A 25,470-nucleotide genomic window follows, 5' to 3' on the forward strand; every position below is an offset into this window, starting at 1 on the left:
ACTTCGATGATGCAGGACGGCAGAGCAGCGTCGTTTAGCGTGTTGAGGGTACGTACCTGGCATGAGCTGCCTGCACCACCTTGGGTCACTACAATGACGGGGTGTGTGATAGGCTGACTGTTTGCAGTGGCACACGCCGAGCAGTCCCCTACGACGACGAGGGCGACGACGGCAGCTCCCCTCCACGTTCCGCCCAGGCCAGGGCAGCTGCACAGGCCGCCCGTCCCGTCCTCGTGCTGCGAAATTGGTTTGGCCTCGGAAAGCAGCACCATCGCCGGGGTGGACAGGTTCAGGTTCAGACCGTTTTAGAGAGCACGCGCCCTACACTGCCCGGCGCTCGGGGGAAGTACCTTGCAACGCCTGACGCGCCCAGTCTTCAAGCAACAAGCAAACTACCTGCATCTCACACGGGGTGCTCTACGCGGCGTGGAAAGCACATGTACGGCACCTGAAGGCTGGCGGCAGCTCTGACATTGACCTTGCAGCGGCTTAGTGCCCGTGAGTTCTTTTGACAGGCGGACCAGATAGACGTACCTACCTAGGTACCTACAGATACAGTTGCTGTTGTTGTCCCGGACTGGACGCTGCCCATCTCCACACAGCCCGAAAGTAGGTAGACGGAACACTAAGTATTCCACTGGACCTCTCTACTGTCCCAAGCCTTGCGGGGCCTCCACTGTCTTGCTCTAAAGTGTCGTTTCCCGCCGCGGGTCCCTCTTCTCACCCACACGCCCCCCCTCGAACCCCTTTCCCTGGTCTTGCTGCTGCTTTTTCGCTCTTTTGGAATTTCATTTTCCCAGTGCAACGTCGGAAGTCGACATAACTGCCTGGCTTCTACAACGAATCGTCAGAAACTCACCAACCCTGCGGTCAAGTCGACAAGAGGAGGCAAAAAAAAAGAAACAGACACCGCGTTCAGTTCTCACATTTCCGCACGCCAACGGGGAAACGCATTGTTAAGCGGCACTTGCCGGCCGGTTTCGAGTTCGATTCGCCCGAGTCCACCATCCAACCGACCGATCAGTTTCCTACCCAAAAAGCCGCCCACTCTGCCACGCGAAAGCTGCTGGGTGCCCGATCAGAACCTCGACGACCTCCTCGCGCGCATGGAGTGATCGTCCCCACGCTCGTCGAAGAGCATCAGCAGCAGCAGCAAACAAAACGTTCCCTCATCGAACCGAAGAGAGAGGAACATCCTCCCCCCGCCCTCCGAGCACCGAGTTCAGACCGCGCTCAAGCCCGCGACGTGGCGACACCGACGACGCCAGTCCGGCTGACGAACTTCCCGACCCATCGGCAAGACGCGAGGAGAGAGAGCAGATAGGATTGGAACTCCCCGACGAACCCGACACCAACCGCAGCCATGTCGTCCGGAGGCAGCGGCTTTCTCGGCCGCTCGACGAGCAACAACTCCAACATGCGAGGCTTGGTGCAGTTCATTGCCGATTTAAGAAACGCAAGAGCGAGGGAATTGGAAGAGAAGCGTATCAACAAGGAGCTGGCCAACATTCGGTGAGTGTGCCCCGCGTCCGGAGATGGCGGTCTCGTGATGGTTTGCTGACAGAGCTGGCTTGCAGTCAAAAGTTCAAGGGTGAGAACCGATTGCGGACGGGCGGCGTGGTGTAGCGGCACTAACGACAGAGCAGATGGAAACCTCAGCGGATACCACAAGAAGAAATACGTGTGCAAGGTACGGACGGCCCTCCGATGTTTGGCAAGGCGTTTGCGCTGACGGACTGCGAAGCTACTCTACATTTACATTCTCGGATGGAACGTCGACTTCGGCCACCTCGAGGCGGTCAACCTCATCTCGGCGAACAAGTACTCGGAGAAGCAGATTGGTTACCTGGCCATGACCCTCTTCCTGCACGAGAAGCACGAGCTGCTGCACTTGGTCGTCAACAGTATACGAAAGGACTTGCTCGATCACAATGAGCTGTTCAACTGCTTGGCTCTCCACGCGATTGCCAACGTTGGTGGCAGGGAAATGGGAGAGGCTCTGAGTGGAGAGGTTCACAGGCTTTTGATCTCGCCGTATGTGCAGCCGTACTACGATGGAGAGCTCTAGCTAACAAGACGCAGGACATCTAAGGCATTCGTCAAGAAGAAGGCCTCGCTGACCCTCCTCCGATTGTACCGCAAGAACCCCGATATCGTCCAGCCGCAATGGGCCGAGCGCATCATCTCTCTGATGGACGACGTGGACATTGGCGTGGCGCTATCAGTCACATCACTCGTCATGACGCTCGCCCAGGACAACCTCAACCAGTACAAGGGCGCATATGCGAAGGCCGCTGCGAGGTTGAAGAGGATACTGATTGACGGAGAGTACACGCCCGATTACCTCTACTACAAGGTTCCGTGCCCGTGGATCCAGGTTAAGCTTCTGCGTTTGCTGCAGTACTTCCCTCCCTCAGGTGAGTTGCTTGGTTTCGAGTCAGGTGTGAGACGTGCTGACTGTAGCAGACGACACACACGTTCGGGACATGATCCGTGAGTCGCTGCAGAAGATCCTGAACCTCGCCATGGAGCAGACCAAGAACGTGCAGCAGAACAACGCCCAAAACGCCGTTCTATTCGAGGCCATCAACTTGATTATTCACCTGGACAATGAGAATGCGCTGCTCAAGCAAATCTCATCTCGCCTCGGTCGCTTCTTGACCTCAAGAGAGACGAACGTTCGCTACTTGGGATTGGAGGCGATGACGCATCTGGCGGCCCGCATCGACACCCTGGAGCCCATCAAGCAGCACCAAGATGTCATCATCGGGTCTCTCAAGGACAGGGATATCAGTGTGCGGAGGAAAGGTCTCGACCTCCTTTACAGCATGTGCGACTCATCAAACGCCCAGGTCATTGTCGGCGAGCTGCTGCACTACCTCCAAAACGCCGACTTCGCGATCCGTGAGGAGATGGTGCTCAAGATTGCCATTCTGACCGAGCGATACGCCACCGATGTTCAGTGGTACGTGGACATCTCACTTCGTCTGATCGCCATGGCTGGCGATCACGTAAGCGATGAGGTGTGGCAGCGTGTCATCCAAATTGTGACGAATAACGAGGAGTTGCAAGTTTACGCGGCCCAGCACTCCCTGCATTACGTTAAATCCGATCACTGCCACGAGACGCTGGTCAAGATCGGGGCATACATCTTGGGAGAGTTTGGTCATCTTATCGCAGACCAGCCCAAGTGCAGCCCAATTGAGCAATTCATGGCTCTCCAAAGCAAGGTTGCCGCTTGCTCGTCAAGTACACGGGCCATGATCCTATCTTGCTACGTCAAATACGTCAACCTGTTCCCCGAAATCAAGCCCCAACTCCTGAAGGCTTTCCAGGTGTTTAGCCACACTCTCGACTCTGAGCTCCAGCAAAGAGCATGTGAGTACTTGACACTAGCGACGATGCCGACAGACGACCTACTCCGGACTGTATGCGACGAGATGCCGCCATTCCCCGAGAGACAATCCGCACTGCTTGCTAGAGTGCATCAGAAGCATGCCAACACCAGTGATAAGAGAACTTGGGTTGTGGGCGGCAAGGATGCCAACGCGGACGTGGCAGAGCTCAAGATGGCCAAGGACGGTGGTCTTAAGCGGACCTTCAGCACCAACGGCAAACCCCCAGCAAACGGCGCCAACGGCACGAATGGTCATGGCAACGGCGCGACCGACTTGGCCGGCATCGACATGTTGAACATCGGTCCTGCAGAGCCGAAGACGAAGACCCCTAACCTGGCGAGTGCAGCTCACTTGTCTCCTAACTGGGAGGTCGGATACAACAAGTTGCTCCTCAAGGGTGAGGGCGTCTTATACGAAGATGGCCAGATCCAGATCGGAGTGCGGTCCGAGTATAGAGGCCAGATGGCTTGTCTCATCCTTTACTTCAAGAACAAGATTCCCACGGCCCTCAGCTCTTTCACGACAACACTGGACCTCGACGAAGCGGAAAAGGGCAAGCTTACGTGGGATGTGAAGAACCTGCCGGAAAGCACAATCTATCAGGCTGGACAATCTCAGCAGGTCATCATGTTTGAGTGCAAGAGAGTATTCGACAAGAGCCCCACGATACGTATCAGCTACCTCGCCGGTGCCTTGCAGGCTGTCACCCTCAAGTTGCCTCTCTCTGCCCACAAGTTTATGGACCCCGCCGATCTTACCGCCGAAGACTTTTTCAAGCGCTGGAAGCAGATTGGCGGTGCGCCCCGTGAGGCTCAGGGCATCTTTGGCCTGTCGCCCGGTAAAGGTGACAGATCGATCAATGAGTTCTTCATCAGACAGACGGTCGAAGGTTTCAGATGGCGCATTCTGGACGGCGTTGACCCCAACGCGAAGAACTTTGTCGGTGCTAGTGTTTTGCATACCTCTGAATCTGGCAAGTTTGGTTGCCTGATGCGCCTGGAGCCGAACTACGGAACTCAGGTTTGTTCCCCTCCGCATTCCCTCTCACCACTGTTACTAACAAAGTGTAGATGATCCGTCTCACCATCCGAGCCACTGACGAGAGCGTCCCCGCAGCTCTGCTGAAGTTGATGCAGGAGCGCCTCGCCGCTGGATACACGCAAGAAAAGTTCCAAGCCCCGACCCCGAGTGAGATCTCGGATGCTTTCAGCAACATCTTGGTCACATAGCGCACGCACTTGCCACCTCGATGTAATACACTCCTCCCCCCGTAATGACATACCCCCTTTTTTGATGTAGTTGCTGTTGAGTCTTTCTTCAAGCCACAAAAACTTCACTTTTTTTTTATACTGGTGTCTTCCATCTTTTTATTTTATCATCACCTGTTTTGCATGGCAAAGCTACTGGGGTGGCGTCGGGTGGCATCTTGGTAGCAGTCGTTCCCTGTAACTTCTTCGTGGATGTGTGGGAGGAGGTATAATGAAAAATTATATATTGGTCTACCCGATTATCTTTCCCGATGGGGAACACACGCCATCTACTCGTTCCCGTCTAAATGTCCCTTTTCAAGACCCGAAAGCTGGTTGGTTTTGTCCGTCAAATCTTCCACCCTCAACACTCCTGAACTATCCGCTTTCTTACTTCCCAACATACCCCACCTGAACCAGCTGCGGTAGCGTCCAAATAATACCCCCTCCCCCTTTGCCTTGAAATAGGGGACCCGGCTTCTCGCGACTGCCTCAGTTCCAGCAGATCAATCACCAACGACTCTTGAAATTGTAAGATGCGGCGGAGCCGGTGGGTGATCAGACTGCACTGCACTCGCGCTCTCCGCAACACCAAATACCTGTACATCGGCGCTTTTGTCGATGGCGGCAGCTCTGGCTTGGTTGGTACGCCCGCTCTCCTGTATGCGATACTTCTAGCGTGATATCACGCCCTCTCCCTGATCACAATGTAACATCGACTCCATACAAAGCCCCGATCTTGGACTCATCTAAGAATGTTATTGTTGACTATTGTTTCCCCTGCAAAAGACGGGTATGCGGGCCAGACTTACGCATGGATCCTACTGTTCTCTACAGGTTGCTCCGCAAAAGGCCGCCTTGTCATCATGATCAAAGCACTAATCTAGCGGCAATACGGCACCATCCAGATGACCGTTTAAATGCGTCGAGCTGAGGACTTCCACGGTGCCGCTAGACATGACTGTGGTTTTGGAAGACCATAGGCCATCTTTCGCGGAAATGAAGGTGCACTCGTCTCGCATCGTCCGCTATATTGAATGGGCCTTGACGAGAACTCTGATCCCGCATTCTTATGGCATGAACATCAGTGCTCGATAATTTGTTGTGATGAACGCCGTTGAGCCAGCACCGGCGGAAGTCACAAATGCTTTTAGTCGCGAACTGATTGGTGGTGACCTGGCCGAATTTTGCTTTTTTTTTGTAAGACCAGAGCGTCTTATGCTTCCTTCGACCACCTCCTCATTATCTCTCTGAAATTGTTCCCAGAGGCCTTCGTCGGCCAGCTGGTTGCTTCCCGCAGTCCCTAACATGAGCCAGGTGAACATCAAAATCAGCGAAGGGCTGGCTACATATGCAGATATACACTCCATCTGGAGCATCCCTTCGTCTACACGAATTACTAAGGTGTCGCAAGTAGTTGCTCTTACGCGTGACCTGATAACTGCATTTGCAGATGTAAGTAGGGTCTGAATCCGATCGATGCACCTCCGCCAAGTGTCGTCTCAACTGTCTTGCGTCGCCAAGTGACCTCAAACACACTGAGCATTGATTCGTGTCCCCTAAACTCGAGTTGATAGCAGACATTGCACTGGTCGCATCCCATCCACTAGAGGAGTGGCCCCATATCGAATCGGCAGACGTCATAGTAGTTGACTCCCGTGCTGATCTTTCGTCCCACATCGATGAACTTGCTGCCGTCGACGAAGCGTTGTCCGAAAGAGGCACTTTTCCGACACCAAAATTCAACCCGGCAGCTGGAGTTGAGTAGTCGAGGTATTTATATTCTGTACGGGGCATAGCAAGTAGTGCTAGCTCCCGCTGATGCTTTCCAACGTGATTGCTGTAGGGTTCGAGCGAAGTCAGAGTCTCCAAGCAGAACGGACACTTGGAATACGCTTCCAGCCATGTGATATGAGCACCCTGACGAATACTCTCGGAAACTTGGCTCCCTACCATTTTGTAGTCGTGTACTCCATTTTCGAGATGCTGTCTGTACTCTGCCGCAGAGTTGAAGTGATCACCACAGCCGTGTGTGCAATGGTAAACGGTCATGTGGTGATGCGACATGTGTTGCATCCACTCCGTTGCCGTCGCAAACTCTTGTTCTGGCCCCATACAGATTTTGGCAACACAATTGTAAGGCCTCAGATCTTCTAATATATGCCGCCTTTGATCGTGAGTCAATCTTCGCATCTAATTCAAGGGACTGCACTTACTCCCACGAGTCCTTGTTGTCAACAACAACCCGTCGCAAGCAATACGGGCACTGGAACAGGCGTTTGTAGAGTTCTGTCGGTATAGATGGAATCTCTAGATCATCCTGCGAGACGTCTAGAGGCTCTGGATCTGATTCGACGCCTTCGTCTCCATAGGTATTGGATAGTGTAGACCACTCCGCGCTCTCGGTCTCGTCCGGACATGGCCGTAAGTAGAACCCCCCAACAAGATTTAAATGACAAGATTGGTTGGTCTTGAGATAATGTCGACGTCTAGACATTGCCCCACCCAGGCGTTCCAATAAGTAGTCATCAATTCCGTCAAACTTTGCCCGCACTACCAAGACGTCGGGTTCTTCAGCGACCTCATTCGCAGTGGAATAAACCACAAAGCGATCAAGAGGTGTCGGCTTCTTTGTCGATATATCAAGCTGAAGAAGACAATCAATCACATCGGTGACTTCTGAGATAGTCCATTCCTGCTCAGCATCATCTCCCTCCATTTCTTTTGCCCCTAACATATCTTGATCGGTGTTTTCTTTCGATTGTGTATTCCCAACTAGGAGGACCGAAACCGCGTGAACCGCCTGACTCAAGTCTTCGAGGAGCCTCAAAACTTATTGCTGTAAACCAGATGCGTCGTGAAGTCGGTATTTCAGGGACCCAAGCCCCGTTCTGTGTGCGCCGTTGTTTCCCACCCACACCTTGAATCGGGTGAAGTCGTTCTGCAATGTCGGAAATTTAGAAAAATAGGCAGAGCTGGTCTCTAGCGATTGAGTCATGCTTTCTAGCACTTCGAAAGTGGTACTGGCAATCGTTTGCTTAATGGTAACGGGCGATGATTGATTATAATGAGGCTTGTAATTTGTAGGCCCGTCGAGATATGTCGAGGTCGGTTGCTGGGGGTTCAGTGAAGAGACACTAGAAGGATTGAAGCCAAACAAATCCCCAGCATCTACCATCTCCACATCGACACCATCCATGTCAACATCGCCGGCCAGACTCCAAGGGGACAGATCCGGGGGGAGGTTGAATTCAAAGACTGACGTCCGGCTATAACCTGGCCCATAGTCGCCTGTAGATTCGGCTGGAACTGCACTGCTGGTCTCGGGCACCTGGCCCGTATCATTTCGTCCATCTTGACGTGAGACGCGAAATGATCATCAAGTCGGTCGTTTTGAGGTTACGCTGGGAGTGTCCCAGGCTGAGGCAGATTTGGGCAGCCAGATCCATGTACCGCTAGTCTCTCCATTTGGGGCCAGGCCCGAGAACCTTTGATCGTGAGGGATTTTTTTCTCTCGCAACAGATTATCAGTATGATTCGTATTGAAATTTCAAGGGCCACATGCGCGCGTGTAGTAACGTGCCCCGCAACAAGTGCGAATCAAGACTCGTCCGGAAGGACTCTGCATGCCTGTCACCTGATCAAGTGGAGTGGCCGATGAGGCTGGCATTGGTTGTTGGCTATCTTGCCATCATCAGCATTACTGACTGCTCAACGCCTCGAGATTTAAGCAAAGCAAACAACAATTATGTCGGGATTTGAAATTGCGGGAATTGTTTTGGGAGCACTTCCCTTCCTCATTGACGCACTGAAGAAAACCAACAGCGGCATCCAAGAATGGCGTTATTACCAATCCACACTAGACCGACTGATTCGCAATCTTTCTACGGAGCAGATAAACATCGAAAACATTTGCATAAGACTGCTGGAGAAGTTGGTTTCGCCAGCAAGAATACCCCTCCTGATTGATAATCGCCCGGACATGATCGCCGCTTGGAGAGACGAGAGCCTGCGCCAGAAGATCGAGTATCTGCTAGACTCGACTTTCGACCTATTCAAGGGTACCTTGGAAGAGATCCAAAAGTCAGCTGATGAGCTCAAGACGAAACTCGGTATTCGGGATGGTCAGGTAAGAGGGGCCTCCCTACCCATCATCTCGAAGCCCAGCACTCATCGTCATCGTAAATTTAGCAATCGCGGCTGACTATCATCGGGCCATTGAGGGATTGAAGCGCGTACATTTCATTGTCAAAAAGACAGAATATTTTGAAATCATCGATAAAATACGCGAGGGCGTAACCAACTTGAATGCATTGCTCAATTTCGCTATCGCTGAGGAGCCAAGAAGAAGGAAGAGATCACAGGGACGATTGGTAAATCTGGTACGCGATGCATCTAACAGCATCTATCGCGCACTCAGATCGAACTTTTCATGTGGCTCGGGCTGCACTCACCAGGTACATCTCGGCCTAGAATCGCGCTCCTCCAGCATTATGGAGATGGGCAATACGAAGTCGCAAAGTCTTTCATTCCAGCTGGCTGTAAACTACAGAGCGATTGACACAGCAACCAAGAAAGAAGACAGCTCAAATGATCAGCTGCTATGGAAAGGACTACTTATGCAGACGCTTCAGTCCAATTTCACATTCGGAACCGTTCCGATACGATGTCAACCAGACAACAACCAAGCAGGCCAGAAGACGGAATCACTAGTCAAAGAAACACAGGAGTACCCTGCCCAAATGAGGTTGTATGGCGGGCAAACCACCACTATAGAGCTTCAGAGTTCCAATCGTGCTTCGACTCGTCCAGCGATCAATCTGTGCAAGGAGATCCGTGCAGGCCCCAAGTCGAAAGACATCGCCTGCTATGGAATCATTGCGGACAGCTTGTCAAAGTCTGCAGAATTCGAAGTCTTTCCGCAAACGGATTTGGATGGGGCAAATTGCTTGACTGTATCACTGCATCAAATTCTTCAAGCGCGGGGCAATGGATTGCCATACATATTCAAGTTGCGCTTGGCGGCTAAAATCTCCTCGAGCTTTTTTCAACTCCACTCGACACCTTGGCTCCCGGGAAACCTGAGCAGCCGGCAGATTCTCTTTATCAAAACGGGCGAGTTTATCAACTTCGAGAAGGCGTTTGTGATGAGGAGCTTTCCTGAGTCAGACTCTGGGTCTACTGGCCCTGCTTCCATGGACCATGGGGCTGCCCTACGGTGCCTCGGGGTAGTTCTTCTTGAGCTCGAATATGAAGAGACCATCGAGAGCCTGCGGCGCACGCACAACACCACACCGCGTTCGATTTATTCTGCTGAGATAGAGGGGATGCTGAGACTGTATGGGGATGCTACGATAGACAGGCTGATTCGGACGAGAAATTGGGTCGGGAACTACGGCAGGGTAGTTAACCTATGTATGAACGGTCACCATGGAACCATCGATCTGAATGATAAGGAGCTCCGGCAAGAGATCTATGAGATTATCGTTCAGCCTTTGGAGGTTGACTGGAACCTTAGCACATTTAGAATTCCTAAATTGAATTCATAGGTGTACATGAAATGAGACAACGCCAAAGTATGACGCCCAGCAAGGACCATGGGAATCTGATGTTTGATTTGAGATGAATTCCCCAACAATCTTGAAAGACATCACATAAGTATCGCACGATGCCAACGAAATCAAGAGCGGTGCCTATTTTGCAAGGCTTATTTGATCATCTACCATGCGACTTATGCGACAGATGAACATGTTGCAGAGACTCGCTGTGTCCAGTTGTTTGCTTGAGCGACGAAAGGCAGCTCATCGTTCAAGATACTGGAACCTCCTATGGTAGTTCTCGCCTTTTTTGCATCCCACACTTGATCTGCCACGTCACAACGGGATACTCAAACAACCACATAACAGATGTGGTCGGCATAAACAAGCATGTGGCGTAAAAATAAATGGAGACAACGTCATGGCCGAATATTTAAGGATGCTTGAAGCCGCAACCGAGCCCTTCTTTTCGGCAGTGGCCGTATATAACCACGTTCCGGCAAAGTGTTTGTGATTGGCGGTCGGCCTTGGCGTTCACGACCCTGGATTCACTCGAGGTGGCCTTGATCTGCGTTTCTATCCCGGCATGTGCCTCGTTCCCCACAGAACGCTTTACATCTTTATCGTCTTTGAGTGTTTCCCCAGAGCGGGATGTCTGCTGTGAAGGCCTCTCTCGAAGACGAATAGGCAAGAGTTGCTCTTTAGTCGTCGAGGGTGAAGGTGTCCAGACAGGGGCACTTGGATTGAGTGCCTGTTCTCCCGTGGATCGCCCCGGGCTGGCGGCCGTTCGAAGACTTCCTTCGTCGAAAGTGAAAGAGAACGTTTGCTGTGGTTCTGAGGTGATAAATTCGCCTCGGTTCCCGGAATGGCCTCTTCAGGCGGTCTCGACCCCTCAGAAGAAGCAGTAACACCACCTTCCAACTTCAATTTTGTGTCCATCTCTTTAGTCAGTGCTTCCATGACGTTGGATATCTGGGAAGCCTCTTCATTCGGCCTCTCGGAAGACGCAACCCCGTCTTCCGGCGTAGCATCGAGACCTGAAAAGCGGTAGGGTTTCCCGGAGTCCGGCCGCTGCGGTACGGGGTCTGATTGAGGCTTCGAATCGCTTTCAGGGACCTCTTCCAACTTCAGTTTCCCATCTTATTGTCTGCTTAGTTCTTCCATGATGACGGATTGTAGCGAACGTGGTAATGATGTGTATGATGCTGGTTCTGCTGAAAACCTTGTTCGAGTCAAACATTGGAGTTGTCTGATAAAGGGGATCCTGGGCCATCTCTTGCCAGGGGCTGCCACTCTCTACCAGCTGGCACGCCAGAATCTCATAATGCTTCTGGTTAAGGTAGTTTATCATGGGCGTCTCCGTAAAACCAGATCATCCACGATTCTTGAAGCTGAAGGCCGCTGTGGAGTTCGAGCATCATGTGGGTATGCAGTGGCCGAGATCTCTGTATCAGGGAACTAGAGAACATTTTCGTTGTTGGGCAGTTATTAGCGATTGGTTCATTCTCTGGGTATTGAGCAACAGACTTGAGCCTCCCCCTGTGTAATGCCCTCCTCTAAAACTTTCTCTTATAAGTTGTACATCTTCTCAGACGCATCCTCTATATTCTCTTCCACTGCGTCTATGGGTGCCGTAAACTCGTTGCTAGGAAAGCCCTCAATGGCCGATCTTGTAATGCTGTGCTCCAACCTATCTTGTTAGTTTCAAGTATCTTGCTTTTCGTTCAAACATCTGCGTCCTAATTTAGCCAGACACTTGAAGTTTGGGAGGAAATCGGTTTCCGTTGGGTCGAGGTCCTATACTTTTGAGTGGTTTCTCGGCGGTACTTGACAGTCCTTCCTCTTGACGAGGGGTTCTGCACACTGGTATATTCTAAATCTTTGCCTCTTTGAGCAGCTGAACCGCGATCCGTTCGTTTACATCACATGCTTCATTTGAATCATTGATATTGGGCCCCGGTATGTGTACTTATTACTGACTAAAAGAAAGGTGGCTTGGCTTGAGGCACGTATTCATCTTCACCATCCTGATTACGACCATCCCGTGAATTACTGCGGGCCCGGACAGGCAACGGTCGTGCTACCCTTCGGCTCGGTGGACTTTCACCACGATCAGAACGGCTTGGCTGGGCGATGATGCTTCCGCTACGACCAGGGCTGCTATCTCGTTTAATTTTGATTTCACCGCCGTCCTGGCACTGGATTTCGGCGCCGCCGATCTTGAGGACTGCACTACCAGTTACTTTGATGGTGAAATCCTCGTCATCGAAAACACTACCTCGCGTTGCCCGCGTCGAGGTGCTCTGTCGGTAATCCCTCTCGGAACGGCCACCATCGCTGGAGAAGCTTGTATGGTATCTCTGAGACCTTTTGAGGGTTTCGGCAGTTAAGGGCTCGACAGAGCCTGCATCATAAGAATCTCGGAATGATTGTGGCTTCTGAAACCTATTTGCGAGGTGAGGTTTGAACTGGGCTGAAGAGTCGAATTTTGGAGCCTCGAAATAGGAAGCTTGTTGTGAATATTGTGCTGGCAAAGGCTCTCTGCCTCGACCTCGTCGCGAAACGTCCTCGCTGAACCTTTTCAATGCGTCTCTCCATATGGGCCCACGCGCTGACTCGACGGGCGCTCGAGGCCTGAAACCCTTTGCATCATTAGCAATTGATGGTGTTCTGTAGGTGGGGGGTCTCGTCATTGTGTGCTGAAAGTGTTGCGGCTGCGGGATTTTCTCCTCTAAAACAGCTTCGTCGACTTCAGCTGCGGAAATACCTGAACGACTCTGTCTTTCTGGCTTCTCTTGGGCTTCTGGAATCTCTTCTGCGTGATTGCTTTCATCGGAAGATTGTTCATTTGTAGCAGCCGTCTGCTCTTCGACGTAAGCAGTAGGTATCCAGGCAGGCCCCGGCTTCTTGTCGTTCATCGCCAATGACCAACCTAAATGAGTTAGTTCCCACCAATTACAACGATGAAATGAGATCCTACCTTTGTCACCCTGATGCAGGATGTCGACAAGATCGTTGCTTTCCACCGTGAGCTCGTTCGGTGTCTTTCCAATGAAATCGTAGAGCACCTTTGCTTTTGTGCGTTTGTCGTCTGCCTCTGTGTCTTCTCCCAATGCCTCTGCTGATGGGACTTGAGAGCTTCCAGCTTTGGTTTCGCTCGTTACAGGCTCCGATTTGAGGGACGCGGAGTCAAGGACATTGTCTGCGTCCGGCGGAGAGGATGCTCGACGCTTGTTACCAGGGCCAGCATCGATGCTGAGAGAATTCAAACGGTCTTCTGTGAATCCCCTTGAAGTACCAATGTCGATGCCAGACGAGTCGTCGCTCGCCCTTCTCAATGTCTCTTGAGCTAGTCTTTTCCCTTTATCACTGTCAAAGGAGTGTTGTCTCTGCAAGCTCGGTATTACAGAGTTGAATTGTTTCTCATCGTTGGTGGGGAAATCACTCTTCTCTCTAAAGTCTTTCCAGGACGGCTCCTCGTACGACGCAGAGGCAGACAAAGACTGGGATGTTGTGATAATCCCCATGGCCGAACTTGGACGGTTCCGCTCCAGAGCTTGACCGTGTTCCTGTGATCGCCGTTCCGATGACACAAAGTAGTCCAAGACATCTGCGCCAAAAGCGGTCGACTTCTTGTCGAAAAGAGACGAAGGACTCATGATTCCAAGCGCTGACTGGTTGGGGGATCTTCGAGCGGCGGGCTTGATCTGCTTCGGCTCGAAATCGTCGATGGCTTGGGCGTCGTGAGAGCTCTCGTACGACGTAACGTTCTCGATATTTTCATCTTCCTCTGCTTCTCTTCCATTCTGTCCCGCTAAGTCACGGACGATATTTGCTTTCTGCAGGCTGGTGTCGATGTCTGTACCGCGTCCCACAGAGTTGAATGCGTGGCCATCCTCGGCGGGAATGTCGCCCGAGAACTCAATGGAGTGAGAAGACTCGACGTCCGAGGAAGTCCTGTATATTGCTGCGTTTTTCTCGGAAGTAGAGAACAGTGCTTCTACATTCTTGCCCGAATCGAATCCCTCCGGAATCTTGGCATGTGGAACTTTGGCTTTTGCCAAGTCATCTTGATACTCCAGTAGATACGTTGCGTAAGTGCGTTTGACAGTATTCTCTTCATCATTGTCTACACCGAGGGATGCACAAACGTCATTCCAAAGGTCGTTCTTCGTCACTGTCGCATACCCACCCTTTTCTTGGACGCATTTGGAAAGGTCGTCTAAGTCGAAAAATCGATCGCTGGCCTTTGCTTTTACAGAACCAAGCTCTGTGATGGGATTCTCGAGTCCGCCAACAATATGGCCGGAGCCAGACCCATGGTGCTTAAAATCGTCTTGTAGCGACGTCTTGTCAAGTGTTTCTCGCTCTAGAACGCGAACGCTCAAACTTGTACCAGATTCGCTTCGTGAAAGACCCTCTTGAGTATCATCGTTATCACAGTCGGCGTGGGGCAAGACAAATAGAGCGAGGTCTTGTTGGTGATTTCCGACATGTCGCCGATATTGATTCAGCGTCTTTAACTTTGCCGGACAGAATGGGCAATTCGTATGAGCATCTTGTGCGAGGGGATGAGAGCTCAACTCCACGATGTCATCGACTTTGCTTTCAGGAACTGCTCCATTGTGGACTCTCAGCAGATGGCCTCTAGACTCCGCTGCAGAGGGAAAGTTGTCTGGACAACCGTATGGACAGCGATACACTCGTAAATGATCTTGCAACATATGTTGCATCCACTCGTTTCGTCCTGAGAACTCTCGATCTGGTGCCGTGCAATGCAGGGCCAGACAGTTGTAAGGTCGAAGGTCGCGAAACACGTGTTTCCTGAGTTTCGTGAGTGAGCCGGGGTAATCCAAGAGATAAACGTACGAGTTGGCTTACTTCCAGGCCCTAGTATCTTGCACAGAAATAATGAGATAGCAAAAGGGACACATGAACGGTCCTTTTAGGGCGTGTTCAGGCATTGGTGGAACTTTCAGTGTCTTTGGGCCTGAGACAGACGTGGCGAAAGACGTCGCTGAGGCTCTTCCATCTGATTGAGTATCGTCTCCTGAAAATTCGACGAGAGCCCCTTGCTTCATCTGGAGAGGTATGGATGAAGCAAGGGTGCTTGGAGCGGGAAGTGTTGGCTCCGTTTTGTTTGTGTCCCCGTGGCGGTCCAAACCGTGTGAAAGCTTCTGATGATGGGCCTCCCTGTACTTGAAGTACTGGCGCCTTCGAGACATGGCTTTGCCCAGACGCTGTGCAAGGCCTTCGTCAATGTCTTGGAACTTGGCTTGAACGTGTTGAATATCGAAGTCTTCATACGCGGATGCGTCTGTAAAAGTGGAAGACATGAAGCGATCATGAGGTGCCGGGTTCTGGATAGAGACGCTGAGACGGAGGAGGCAGTCGACTAGCTCTGTAATATCCAGCGTAATTTGCTCCATTTCTGTCTCCATCTCAAGATCATCCAGGGGCTCTTCGTCGTCTTCCATCTCCTCCCACGGAGTTGCTTTTCCGTTCATGATGTCTGCTGCGTCTTCGAGAGAATCCTTGAGGCCACTCAGGAGCCTGAGGACCTGTTGTCGAACATGAGACGCTTCGCGAAGGCGGTGCTCGAGAGAAGCTCGCCCATTTCGATGCGCGCCGCTATTTCCGGCCCAGACTTTGAATCGAGCCAGCTCATCGTCGATCTTCGGAGGGAGTGATGTTCGAAGCGAGGCGTCGTCGGACTCTTGTATACTTTTGGAAAGGCGATTGAAGCCGGTAAGCACCCCAACGACCACGTCCTTGATACCTTCGTTCATCTTCGGGTGATTTTAGACATGGCCTGCTCTTCAGATCGTCAAATGATTCTGGAACCGACCTAAGTGCCCTCGGTCGACTGGCCGAGCCGAAGCTACAAGTCAGCGGCAGTATTTAATGACCCGGACTAGTCTCTGAAATGAAGAGGTCCAAATTATTGAAAACAAAGCAACATGAACAGAGGGGACTCTTGGAGGCAACACTGAGTGAAATTATGTATCACGTTAGTGGGGGTTACTTGCGAACATTGATAACCCCCGCAGGATGAACGAATCAAGAGCCGTCAGCATGCAGGGGACTGGATCAGGCTGCCGCTTACTGTTGAACCAACTTTTCAGCTGAGGGGTCAATACTCCGCCGTAGCGAGACTAACGTCGTCTGAATTACCTCAGGACGTCCAAATTTGACGCGCCCGCGATGTCCGGCTTCGAGGTGGCAGGCGTCGTCTTGGGAACCATTCCCTTGGTCATCTCGGCACTTGAACACTACAAGCAGGGCATCTCGACGATCCGCACTTGGCGCAACTATAACAGAGAGCTTCGCATCCTGATCCTGAGTCTAGAAACCGAGCGGGTTAGATTTCAGGACGTTTGCGAAAAGCTTCTTGTTGGGCTGGTTTCGCCCTGTCAGATTGAATCCATGATCGAGGATCCATTTGGTCCAGCATGGCAGGAAGACGTAATCCAAGCCAAAATCAAGGCTAGGCTGTGGAGGTCCTTCAGCATTTTTGAGGACATCGTCACAGACATGGAAGAAGCGACCAAGGAAATGATGAAAAAGCTCGACCTTCAACCGGATGGCAAGGTAAGTACCTTGTCAATGGGAGACTCTGGTTTCTAACTCGTCTCGTAGATCAAATGGCAAGAGGCCACTTTTGTCATAAGAGAGTTCAAGCGCGCCTCATTCGTTCTGAAGAGATCAGACCATGCAGAGCAGATGACGACGATCAAGGATGGAATCACAAGCTTGGAGTCATTGATTGATCGCAACATCAAGATGGAACCAGAGAGAAAACTAAGATCTCAAGGTCGACTCATGAGACTTGTCCGGGAGTTATCGGCCAGCGTATACCGTGCATTACGGTCGAGCTTTCAATGCAGCTGCGCCCACGAGGTTCATCTTGGTCTGGTTTCACGTTCAGTCGAGCTCGCGCAGAAGGATGAAGATGAGGATGTCATTCAGAAACTCGCTTTTCAATTGGCTTTGACTTACGACAAGATCGAAAAAACGGCAAACGACGAGAAGGAACCTTGTGAACGGGTGGCGTGGGAGGAAGTCCGCGTTCAGGCGCTTCCAAAGGCGACAGCTCAGACTTTAACATCCGTCGGGAGGACTTCGAAGACAAAGATGCCTGGTATGGGAAAGAGCAAGAGCGTCAGCTTCACCATGTCTCACTCAGCAACTGCCACTACAACTTGCATTGGGCAGACTTCGACTATGGTTGTCCAGCAGTCCTTCTCGTCTCTGAGTATCAGCTCTTCAAATTTGGGGTTGCATGATCACATTAATCTCTGCGAACGCATTCGTCGGAGTCAGAAACAGCTCGCTTTCGATTGCTATGGGATGATCAGAGATCGCAGTGGTCAGATGTGCCGAGACTTTGGCGTCTACCCAACATTTGGCTCAGATCGCGAGCAGTGGTCAGTAATCTCACTGACAGAGGTCCTAGAGAGACCGCTGGAGTTCCCACATATGTCGGTGTCAGCGAAGCTACATCTGGCAGCTATGATAGCTTCCAGCTTTCTTCAACTACACCAAACGCCATGGCTTCCAGAAATCCTGACAAGCCGCGATATTTTGTTCTTCAAGAGAGGGGAGGAGCTTCAGTACGAGCACGCCTTCGTCATGAAAGGCCTACAAGAAAGGCTAGAAGACAAACAGAAGGGGAACAACTCGGCACCCAGCAGTCGCTGCCCCGCTCTGCTCGCTCTCGGGATCTTGCTGCTGGAGCTGAACCTGGGACGCACGATTGAGTCGCTTCGAATCCAGTATGAGACACCTCCGCCTGGGGCTCCCAGGTTAATGTACGACTCCATGACGGCGCAGAGGCTGCTGCAGGAGAGGCAGATGGACAGCCTGAATTACAAGAGTGCCGTGCAACGGTGCATTGGGGGAGAATTTGCGCGGCCGAAGCTCGACTTGAATGATGAGGACTTTCGGCAAGAGATATACGAAAAGGTTGTGGCATTGTTGGAGACGGATTTGAAGAACGCGACGTGGTCTTACGATGTGGGCATTTAATAGGCGTTGTCATAAGGCGTTGATATAGCATGACATTGGTTTGTGTTGACCGTATTTGGAAAATAATAACCTTCAACTATATGAGTCGTGAATAGCGTGATCATGGGAGTGAGTTGAATTGAAGTCCACCTCAATCCGCGGAAGAAGGCCTAACCAAGGCTTTCGGACCCGGAGCCGGTCTTCGGTAGGTGTGGGGCCGACTGCACCGATGGCCTGTGCATTACCCGTCAGTGAGACAGCAAGGTGAGATTTGAGTGAAAATTGACAGATTGCTCCCACACCAAGACCAAATTCACCTATATCTCAACGCAGCAACGCACGGGCTCTGTCAGATTTTGTCAGAATGGGAATGCGTGTGGGCGGGCGCTTTCCAAAAATACACAACACAAGTTGCCTTGCCTCTGCCTTCTCCCAAAATCGCAAAACTCCCCCAATCTTCACACAAAAAGCTCAACATGATCAGGAAGCATCAAAACATCAAGAAGAAACATCACCAGGTGCTCCAAAGAGCAAAAGAAATGACCCCAACCCGATTTGAACGGATAACCTTTCGATATCATGTCAGAAACGGTCGAAAGACCGGCTCTGGAGTCGAACGCGCTACCGTTGCGCCATAGGGCCTCTTGTTGTAGGAGAAGCTGGCAGAAATGGCGCATAAGAACCTTCAAAAGCGCGAAATGCGGGGTCCGAGACCCACGTACACTTTGGAAAGAGCGGCAACCTTATCCAGCACGTGGGCGAATCTTGAGCTCAACGGCGACCACCAGTTCGTCTCTGATGGGACCGCCCCCCGCTCTCCGGTTTAAACGTGCAGAATGCGAGTTTCCGGTGAATCTTATCAATCTGGTTTACCTGAAAAAGCCGACGTATCCGGTTGGATGTGTGTTGTTTTGATTGAATCTTCGATCTCTCTTTAGACTCGTGTGTGTGCATGCGCGCGCGGTGCCGTGACTCGTGTGCGGCCCATCCCGCCTCAAAGGTTCCCTTCCCACGGACCAAGCCCGAGGCTCTTGTAAAGTACCAGTTCGTGCCGTGACGAGAAGTGATCGGCGGTCAATTTGTGCTCTAATTCAAGCGCTTAGATCGGGCTGTCGAAATCACATGGGATAAGCTTTTCCATGATTCTCCAACTTTTCCATGTAAGCTTACATCGGAGGTATGTTGCCATGTTCGGCAGGCGACAAGCAACACCAGTGAGGGGTTGGGAATTTGGTGTGTGAGTATTGGAGAACCGCATAAACGGCACTGCCAGGAGCTGAACAGCAACGGCCACCCTGTTGCGCTGAAGTGGTGTGGGCGTCATTTATGCTTTGCTGGTTAGCGGGACTGCCCGCAAAAAATAAGTCTTAGCTTCTTCTCATTTATATTGGGAAAGCAAACGATTGAGAATTGAGTTTGCGGGCTCTCTCGGCCGGATTGACGGTTCGGGGAAGTCGGATTCCAAGAGATTGTGATTGCCTTGATGTGCGCTGTTCCTGGGCGATCCGCGTGTTAGTGGCCTTCGTATGCTCGGGTTCGCAGATCACTCCTGTCGCATCACAACACATCGCAATTCATGAAGCCTCGAGTTCAAGATATCAATATGGTTATGTATTAAGGAGCCGTCGTCAGAGGAAACCCAGTCCTCGCTCCATACTAAGAAGTTATGTGCATGAAAGTCATCCCTGAGGCCGGACCAAGTAGTCGCGTGCCTCCCGATTAAAATAGTAGAATATCATCATCCCATCATTCCCCTTACTACCAAGGCAAGCAAGCTTACAAAGCAGCCTTGCCGAGGTTGCTGTTGAAGTTGGCCTCCTTCATGGGCACGTTGGCGCTGCCAAAGTCGGTGTTCTCGAGCGCGGTGCGGGCGGCGTCGGTGAGGGACTCCCAGGCGATGAGGGGCTGCTGGCCGCCCTGGTCGCTGGTGAAGATCATCTGGTGGTTGACGGGCCAGATGCTCTGGTAGCCGACGCGGGGGTGCGTGGTGTCGGTCCAGCTGATGCCGGAGGTCTTGGTGTCGTACTCGCCGTGCGCAGAGACCGCGACGCCGAGGACGGTAGCGGAGTCGGAGGCGGCGGAGAGCCAGACGACGGTGTTCTCCCAGTCGTGGCGGTGGCCGAGGCCGGACGAGGGGGAGTCCTTGGGCATGTAGTAGGAGTACATGATGGCGTAGGCGCCGTTGTAGGAGCCGCCGCGGGCGTAGACCTGGCCGGTGGAGGAGGAGCAGCCCCCGTTGGAGGAGCCGGAGGTGGCAAGGCCGCCGCTGGAAGGTGTTAGTGTTCTGGGTGAGACGTGAAATGGGAGTGAGAGAGCATACCCAGTGTTGCCGGCGGCGTCGACGGCAGGGAAGGGAACACAGCCGTTCACGACCTTGAGGTAAGGCTTGTACTTGAGGTACAGAGCACCGACGGTGCCTGAGGGCACGGTCTCAGCAAAGCCAACGACGGCATCGTGGTCGATGACGGCACGAGCCTGGATGGGGGCCGCGGAGACGAAGCTGGCGGCGGCAGCAAGCCACGAGGCGAGGCGGAGGACGGAAGGAGCCATTGTGACTTTTGGGGATGACTTGTCGAAAGTCAAGCTTGATGTGAAGAAGGGATCGGGTTGGAGCTGCCGGATGTGCGGTACTAGATAAGAAGATCTCTGAGACGAACTGGGGGATCGTCTCTACATATGTCTATCTGATCTTCTGAAACTGTAACCACTGCAGCTGACGGGAGTGACGTGTGGGAGGGGGCAATAATGACTCGGTGAGGCAAAGCAGGCAAGCCAACTTGGATGTTGTTCAAGAAGGGCCTGTTCCTGCGTCCGATCAGCGTCGTCTTGCATATCTTATAGTCACATTTCGTTTCTTGTCTCGTCCTCTCAGGACATGCAAATCATCCACGAGACACTCGAAAAGCGTTGCTGGGGTCCCATCACGCCCCTCTCGACGAACCAGAGATCAATATTTCCCACCAGGCTAGGTAACAATCATCTCCGAGGGCCATCACATCCTCCTCTCGCCCAGAGGAAAAGGGTCTGAGAATCGGTCACATTGGTGCCCTCTCGACCCCGCCCGTGGCACGGCGTAGTGTCGCGATTGGGCCAGGCCATGTTTGCAAGTGCCGTTTGCCGATGGTGCTAATGAAGCGTTTCCCGCTGTCGAATATGGGCCTGAGCAAGCCCCTGGCGGGATGCCGAGACGATATCGTGGGATTCTAGTGAGCAGCCTAGAGGGAGCTTGCGCAGCTGCCGCCTTTAGCACGGCGATTGGGGGCCATTGAGGAGAAACAGGAGGGTGGTCGGGCCCAAGGGTCACCGTCTGGCAGGGGAGCATTCGCTGCTAGATGCATTTAGGTACCGAGCTGATCCCTGTCGCTGTGCCTGCATCTGGCATCTTGGTCCGGTGCCAGTGAGGGAGCCATGTAACCTCGATATCCAACTCCTGTCGTTCCCCGCCCGAGCTTCTCCTCGTGGTCTCGTTGTCTGGTCTCCAAGCGGTCTGACGGATATGCGTCGTCGGACATGGTGCGATTTGAGTTGTGTGGGGATGTCGCATGCTTGCAAGTTGCAGCTTGGGTGCTTGGGAAGACGAAAATGCGGTCTTTTTTCTGTTTCTTCACCGAATTGCGCATTCTCCCCGAGCTCTCGCGGGAACGACACAAGGGTGATGGCTGAATTGATCTGCGTCATCGACAGCGGTCGGGAGGCGAGCATGAAAGATCGCTTGACACATCCCGCCTCAGCTGGCGGCGAGGTTATGCGCCCGCGAATCAGGCGCGACCGCAGCCGCTGAGGAACATGGCCGACGGTCGTGACGGAACTGGGTTGTTTGCCTCTCTGGCGTCGCAGCGTGGGCTGAGCGATGGGGTCCCGTTTTAGTTCTACAACAGTTTCGCGCGCTCGCCATGCTCTTGGGGACCGTTTTTGTCGGGGCCCCATGTGGCGAGAGATATATATCGCAGCTACGTATATGCGAAAGAGTCGTATTTGGGGTGGGGTCTGCAAACGTCTTTATTGAAGCTCCTTTGGGCTATTGTGGACAAGCTTTGGAGTCCACATGGCAATCGGGTGGCCTTCTGGTCACTCGGCCGAAGACAAAATGTTCGTGTCAAGGCTGTCGCCTGTAGGTGAGAGGTTGGCTGGCGTGGCCCCGGCGTCCTCTTTTTCAATATTTCAATCTGCCCGAGTCAGTTGTCGGCAGCATCCGGATCCGGGGTTCCAGATGAGCTCTTTCAATGGGTCCCAACAGTGTGGATGGGCCAAAAGACTCGGGACCAGGCGATGGGAAATTGCGTTGGTGGATGCTGGCCCAGGTCTTTATCGCGTAGAAGAAATGAAGACGACAAGTCAATTGCTCGTGTCTGGGCAAAAATGTCCCGAACAAACAGACCAACACCTAAAGAGCAGGTGCAATGAATGCTGCGAGTCATCGACATGGTGTTATTACATATCTAGATCCCGTAGAGGAATTGAGATGGGTATCAAGCTTTCCGAACATCGTAAACACGATCCGTAACAGATCATCGCCCTCCGAAATCAAGCCCTTGGTGGGCTATCCCTTCCTGGCTTTCCAGGTAAACGGCCATTAAATCAGAAAAATCAAACTGTGCGCCAAATCTTAGCTAAAGTCCCACGACTCTCCCCACAACTCGTTCAAATTCAATCCCAGAGCTTCAAGACTAAAGTCGGGATTGAACGACTGCTGCTGCGTCTTTGCCGCCAACACACTGTCAGCAACGAGTGCTGGGGAGAAGTCTTCGTGAAGACTCACCTGCGGATCCATGGATGATGACATCCAAGGTAGCGGTTGAGGCAGCAGTCCGTCGACCGTGTTGTGAGACGACGGGTACCCCTGGAAGGAGAAGGGCGTGACGGACTTGAGCGGTTCAGTCAGTAAGTGTTCGTTTGTGCGGAACTGATTGCGGAAGATGCTCACCTTTGGTCTTTCGGGAACCTCCAGGCCGGGGATCTTGGAGAGCTCCGATTGCTGGCTCGATACCGGCGGCTCCTGGTTCGCCAGCAGCTTGTAGTGCAAGTTGACAAAGCGTTCCGCGGACGACGCCTTCGCTTGCTCCGTCGTCTTCGTGCCCAGATGGGCCTCGAGCAGGCCGAGGGATGAGCACATGATGGAATAACCCCATGGCTCGTTGTTGCCGGTCCGCAGCAGCCTATCCTCCTTCATCAAAAGGCACTTCTCGAGCAACTTCACCGTGTGCTGGGAGTTGATCATGATCATGTTGGTCGAGCCGCGGGGCTGCAGCATCGTGACACTGCAGAGGTTGACGGCCGTGGTGAGGGTGTCTTCGCGAAGGAAGTTGAGGCAGCGGATGCCCTGCTCATAGAGCTTGTCGTGCAGGAGCACGATGTCTCGGGCGGCGTTGTAGTAGATGATTTCGGAGTACTGGTATTTGGCATTCGACTTTCGCAGCTTGAGGAATGGTTGGTGGAGAGGAATGATGTACTGGCGGAGCTGGACGTGGAGGAGGGTGTAGGCGAGGAGCGGACGCTTGCCGCCGTGGGTGTTGTTGTTGTTGTGCTCCCAAGATGGCAGAGAGTCGATCTCGTGGGTGATGTCGTTAGTATACCTGATGACTTGATCGTAGTCGATCTCCCCAGGTGGACCACACAATAGCCTGCTCAACTCCATGCGGAGGGGCAGACTCTGGCGAGCGAGATTCTGGTAGGAGGAGAAAGTGTACTCCTTTCCGTGCTTCGAGGGGGGCAGCTGAGTGGTGTCCTCGTCAAAGTCCTCGTCGTCCAAATTCCTCGGGGGCTGCACGTCGTAGTGCAGTTGGCTAACAAGCGTTGGCAGACCGTGGTCGAAGGAGGCCTGCATGTCGAATTCCTGCACCGTTGCCCATATCCTCCTCCTCATTTCCTGGTTGTAGACTGAGATCTTGCCGGACATGTGGCTGGGCTCACGATGGAGACCGACTGAAATTCCATCCTGGATAAGAGCTCCCGAGTTCGTCCAGAAGCGCTTCTTCTTGACCGTGTTGACGCGCTTGCCAAGATACAGGAGGCATGCAATTTGGTAGTGGATGAGCTTTCGGTGCTTCACGCTCTGCTTGTCCTGCCAATCCTCAACGGCTTTGATGTACTTCTCGGCGGTTGTCTGGGCATTGGAGATCATGCCCGTGAACCTCATAGACTCGTGAGTGTGGATGCAGTTTGCAACCGCGATGATGGCCAAGACAAGGGCGGTGAAGGCGGCATAGCGGGACTCGGCAGGGTTCTCCCAGAATTCCGAGTACTCTCTCCTGAAGGTGGGGATGTGAATGATGCGGTGCATTTGCTCGAACTGGTCGATGTAGACCTCAACCAGGGCATCGACTTGCTCCTTGGGCGGCAGAAGAGCCTCCAGCCGGGGGTCAGGCTGAGCGTAAAACTTGTCGCGGTCCTCCTTGCGCTTCTTACGATCCTTGCGGTCATGAGCCTTCACCGGTTTCAGCCATTCATCTGCTGTCTCCTTCATAAAGGGACACAGGCCAGTCAACTGGAATGAAGTCAGATAAATGTCCTCCATTAAATCATTGAGGCTCCCGGAGGAGCTCGATAGACCTACCTCGATGAACGCCATCGTGGCGTTGTGAGGACCGAAATACCTCGTCCTGAATTCCTTGCCTCTGAAAAAGCGGAGCTCTGAATTGGCGCCACCGTCGCTGTATTGATGCCAGCACTTCTCCATTTGGTGAGTGTTGGCGCATGGATCATTGGCGGGCGTGTCGGTGGACTCATCCTTCTGAGTGTGCGGTGAGTTGGTGCCGGCAACTGTGCTGCCATCGAAGCTGGACATGGCCTGTCGGGTGAGTTGAGTCTTGAGCTGAGCGACTTCCAGCTCGAGACGGCGGATGCGGTCGTGGTCCTTGGCCGCCTCCCGGACCAGGGACATGTCGGTTTCCTTGGTGCCGCCCATGGCCAGTTCACCGTTCCTCCGAGAGTCCAGCTGGGCAAACGCGGGGGGGACTCCTGAGCTGGCGTTCAGAACGACGCCAGACTTGGTCTCGTAGGTGCAGCGGTCAGGAGTGCCGCTCTTCAAGCACCGCTGGCACGGATAGCCACGGTCACAAGAGAGCTTTCTTCGGCGGCACTCTAGACAGCTGAGACGCACACGCTGGCGTTTGCGGGGGTGTTGGCTGTTCTCGTCGTCATCTCCCCGGGAGTTGGTGGGAGAGAGACTGTCGTTGTCGTCTACTGAGGGGGGCGACATTTTGTCCTCGTTGGGCATTTTTTTTCTTTCTTGATGCGGGCTTATCGATTGCAACGCAGCGAAGAAGAATGATCAAAAACGAG

General features: G+C 52.7%; 5 protein-coding genes and 1 non-coding gene across 6 annotated transcripts; 2 read left to right on the forward strand and 4 right to left on the reverse strand.

Moving 5' to 3' along the window:
- Nucleotides 1–1,363: 1,363 nt before the first annotated feature.
- On the forward strand, nucleotides 1,364–4,627 carry COL26b_008530 (uncharacterized protein; the record flags this gene model as incomplete). The annotated part of the gene is made up of 6 exons (XM_053181288.1): nucleotides 1,364–1,512; nucleotides 1,642–1,690; nucleotides 1,745–2,034; nucleotides 2,083–2,417; nucleotides 2,467–4,418; nucleotides 4,469–4,627. 6 exons carry the CDS (start codon nucleotides 1,364–1,366, stop codon nucleotides 4,625–4,627), a joined length of 2,934 nt encoding a protein of 977 aa, XP_053034792.1.
- Nucleotides 4,628–12,763: 8,136 nt separating this feature from the next.
- Nucleotides 12,764–15,971, reverse strand: COL26b_008531 (uncharacterized protein; the record flags this gene model as incomplete). The annotated part of the gene is made up of 4 exons (XM_053181289.1): nucleotides 12,764–12,816; nucleotides 12,950–13,114; nucleotides 13,163–14,251; nucleotides 15,347–15,971. The coding sequence occupies 4 exons, from the start codon at nucleotides 15,969–15,971 to the stop codon at nucleotides 12,764–12,766; spliced, it is 1,932 nt and encodes a 643-aa protein (XP_053034793.1).
- Nucleotides 15,972–16,386: 415 nt separating this feature from the next.
- Nucleotides 16,387–18,210, forward strand: COL26b_008532 (uncharacterized protein; the record flags this gene model as incomplete). The annotated part of the gene is made up of 2 exons (XM_053181290.1): nucleotides 16,387–16,773; nucleotides 16,822–18,210. The coding sequence occupies 2 exons, from the start codon at nucleotides 16,387–16,389 to the stop codon at nucleotides 18,208–18,210; spliced, it is 1,776 nt and encodes a 591-aa protein (XP_053034794.1).
- A 519-nt stretch (nucleotides 18,211–18,729) lies between these two features.
- On the reverse strand, nucleotides 18,730–18,831 carry COL26b_008533. The gene has a single exon. It is a non-coding gene; the product is annotated as a tRNA-Trp (tRNA).
- Nucleotides 18,832–19,965: 1,134 nt separating this feature from the next.
- COL26b_008534 (uncharacterized protein) lies at nucleotides 19,966–20,739 on the reverse strand (the record flags this gene model as incomplete). Its single annotated transcript, XM_053181291.1, has 2 exons — nucleotides 19,966–20,455; nucleotides 20,510–20,739. The coding sequence occupies 2 exons, from the start codon at nucleotides 20,737–20,739 to the stop codon at nucleotides 19,966–19,968; spliced, it is 720 nt and encodes a 239-aa protein (XP_053034795.1).
- Nucleotides 20,740–22,795: 2,056 nt separating this feature from the next.
- COL26b_008535 (uncharacterized protein) lies at nucleotides 22,796–25,387 on the reverse strand (the record flags this gene model as incomplete). Its single annotated transcript, XM_053181292.1, has 1 exon — nucleotides 22,796–25,387. One exon carries the CDS (start codon nucleotides 25,385–25,387, stop codon nucleotides 22,796–22,798), a length of 2,592 nt encoding a protein of 863 aa, XP_053034796.1.
- Nucleotides 25,388–25,470: the final 83 nt, after the last annotated feature.

The sequence above is a fragment of the Colletotrichum chrysophilum genome (assembly GCF_026319265.1).
Source record: "Colletotrichum chrysophilum strain AFK26 chromosome Unknown scaffold_75, whole genome shotgun sequence".
Lineage (NCBI taxonomy): Eukaryota > Fungi > Ascomycota > Sordariomycetes > Glomerellales > Glomerellaceae > Colletotrichum > Colletotrichum chrysophilum.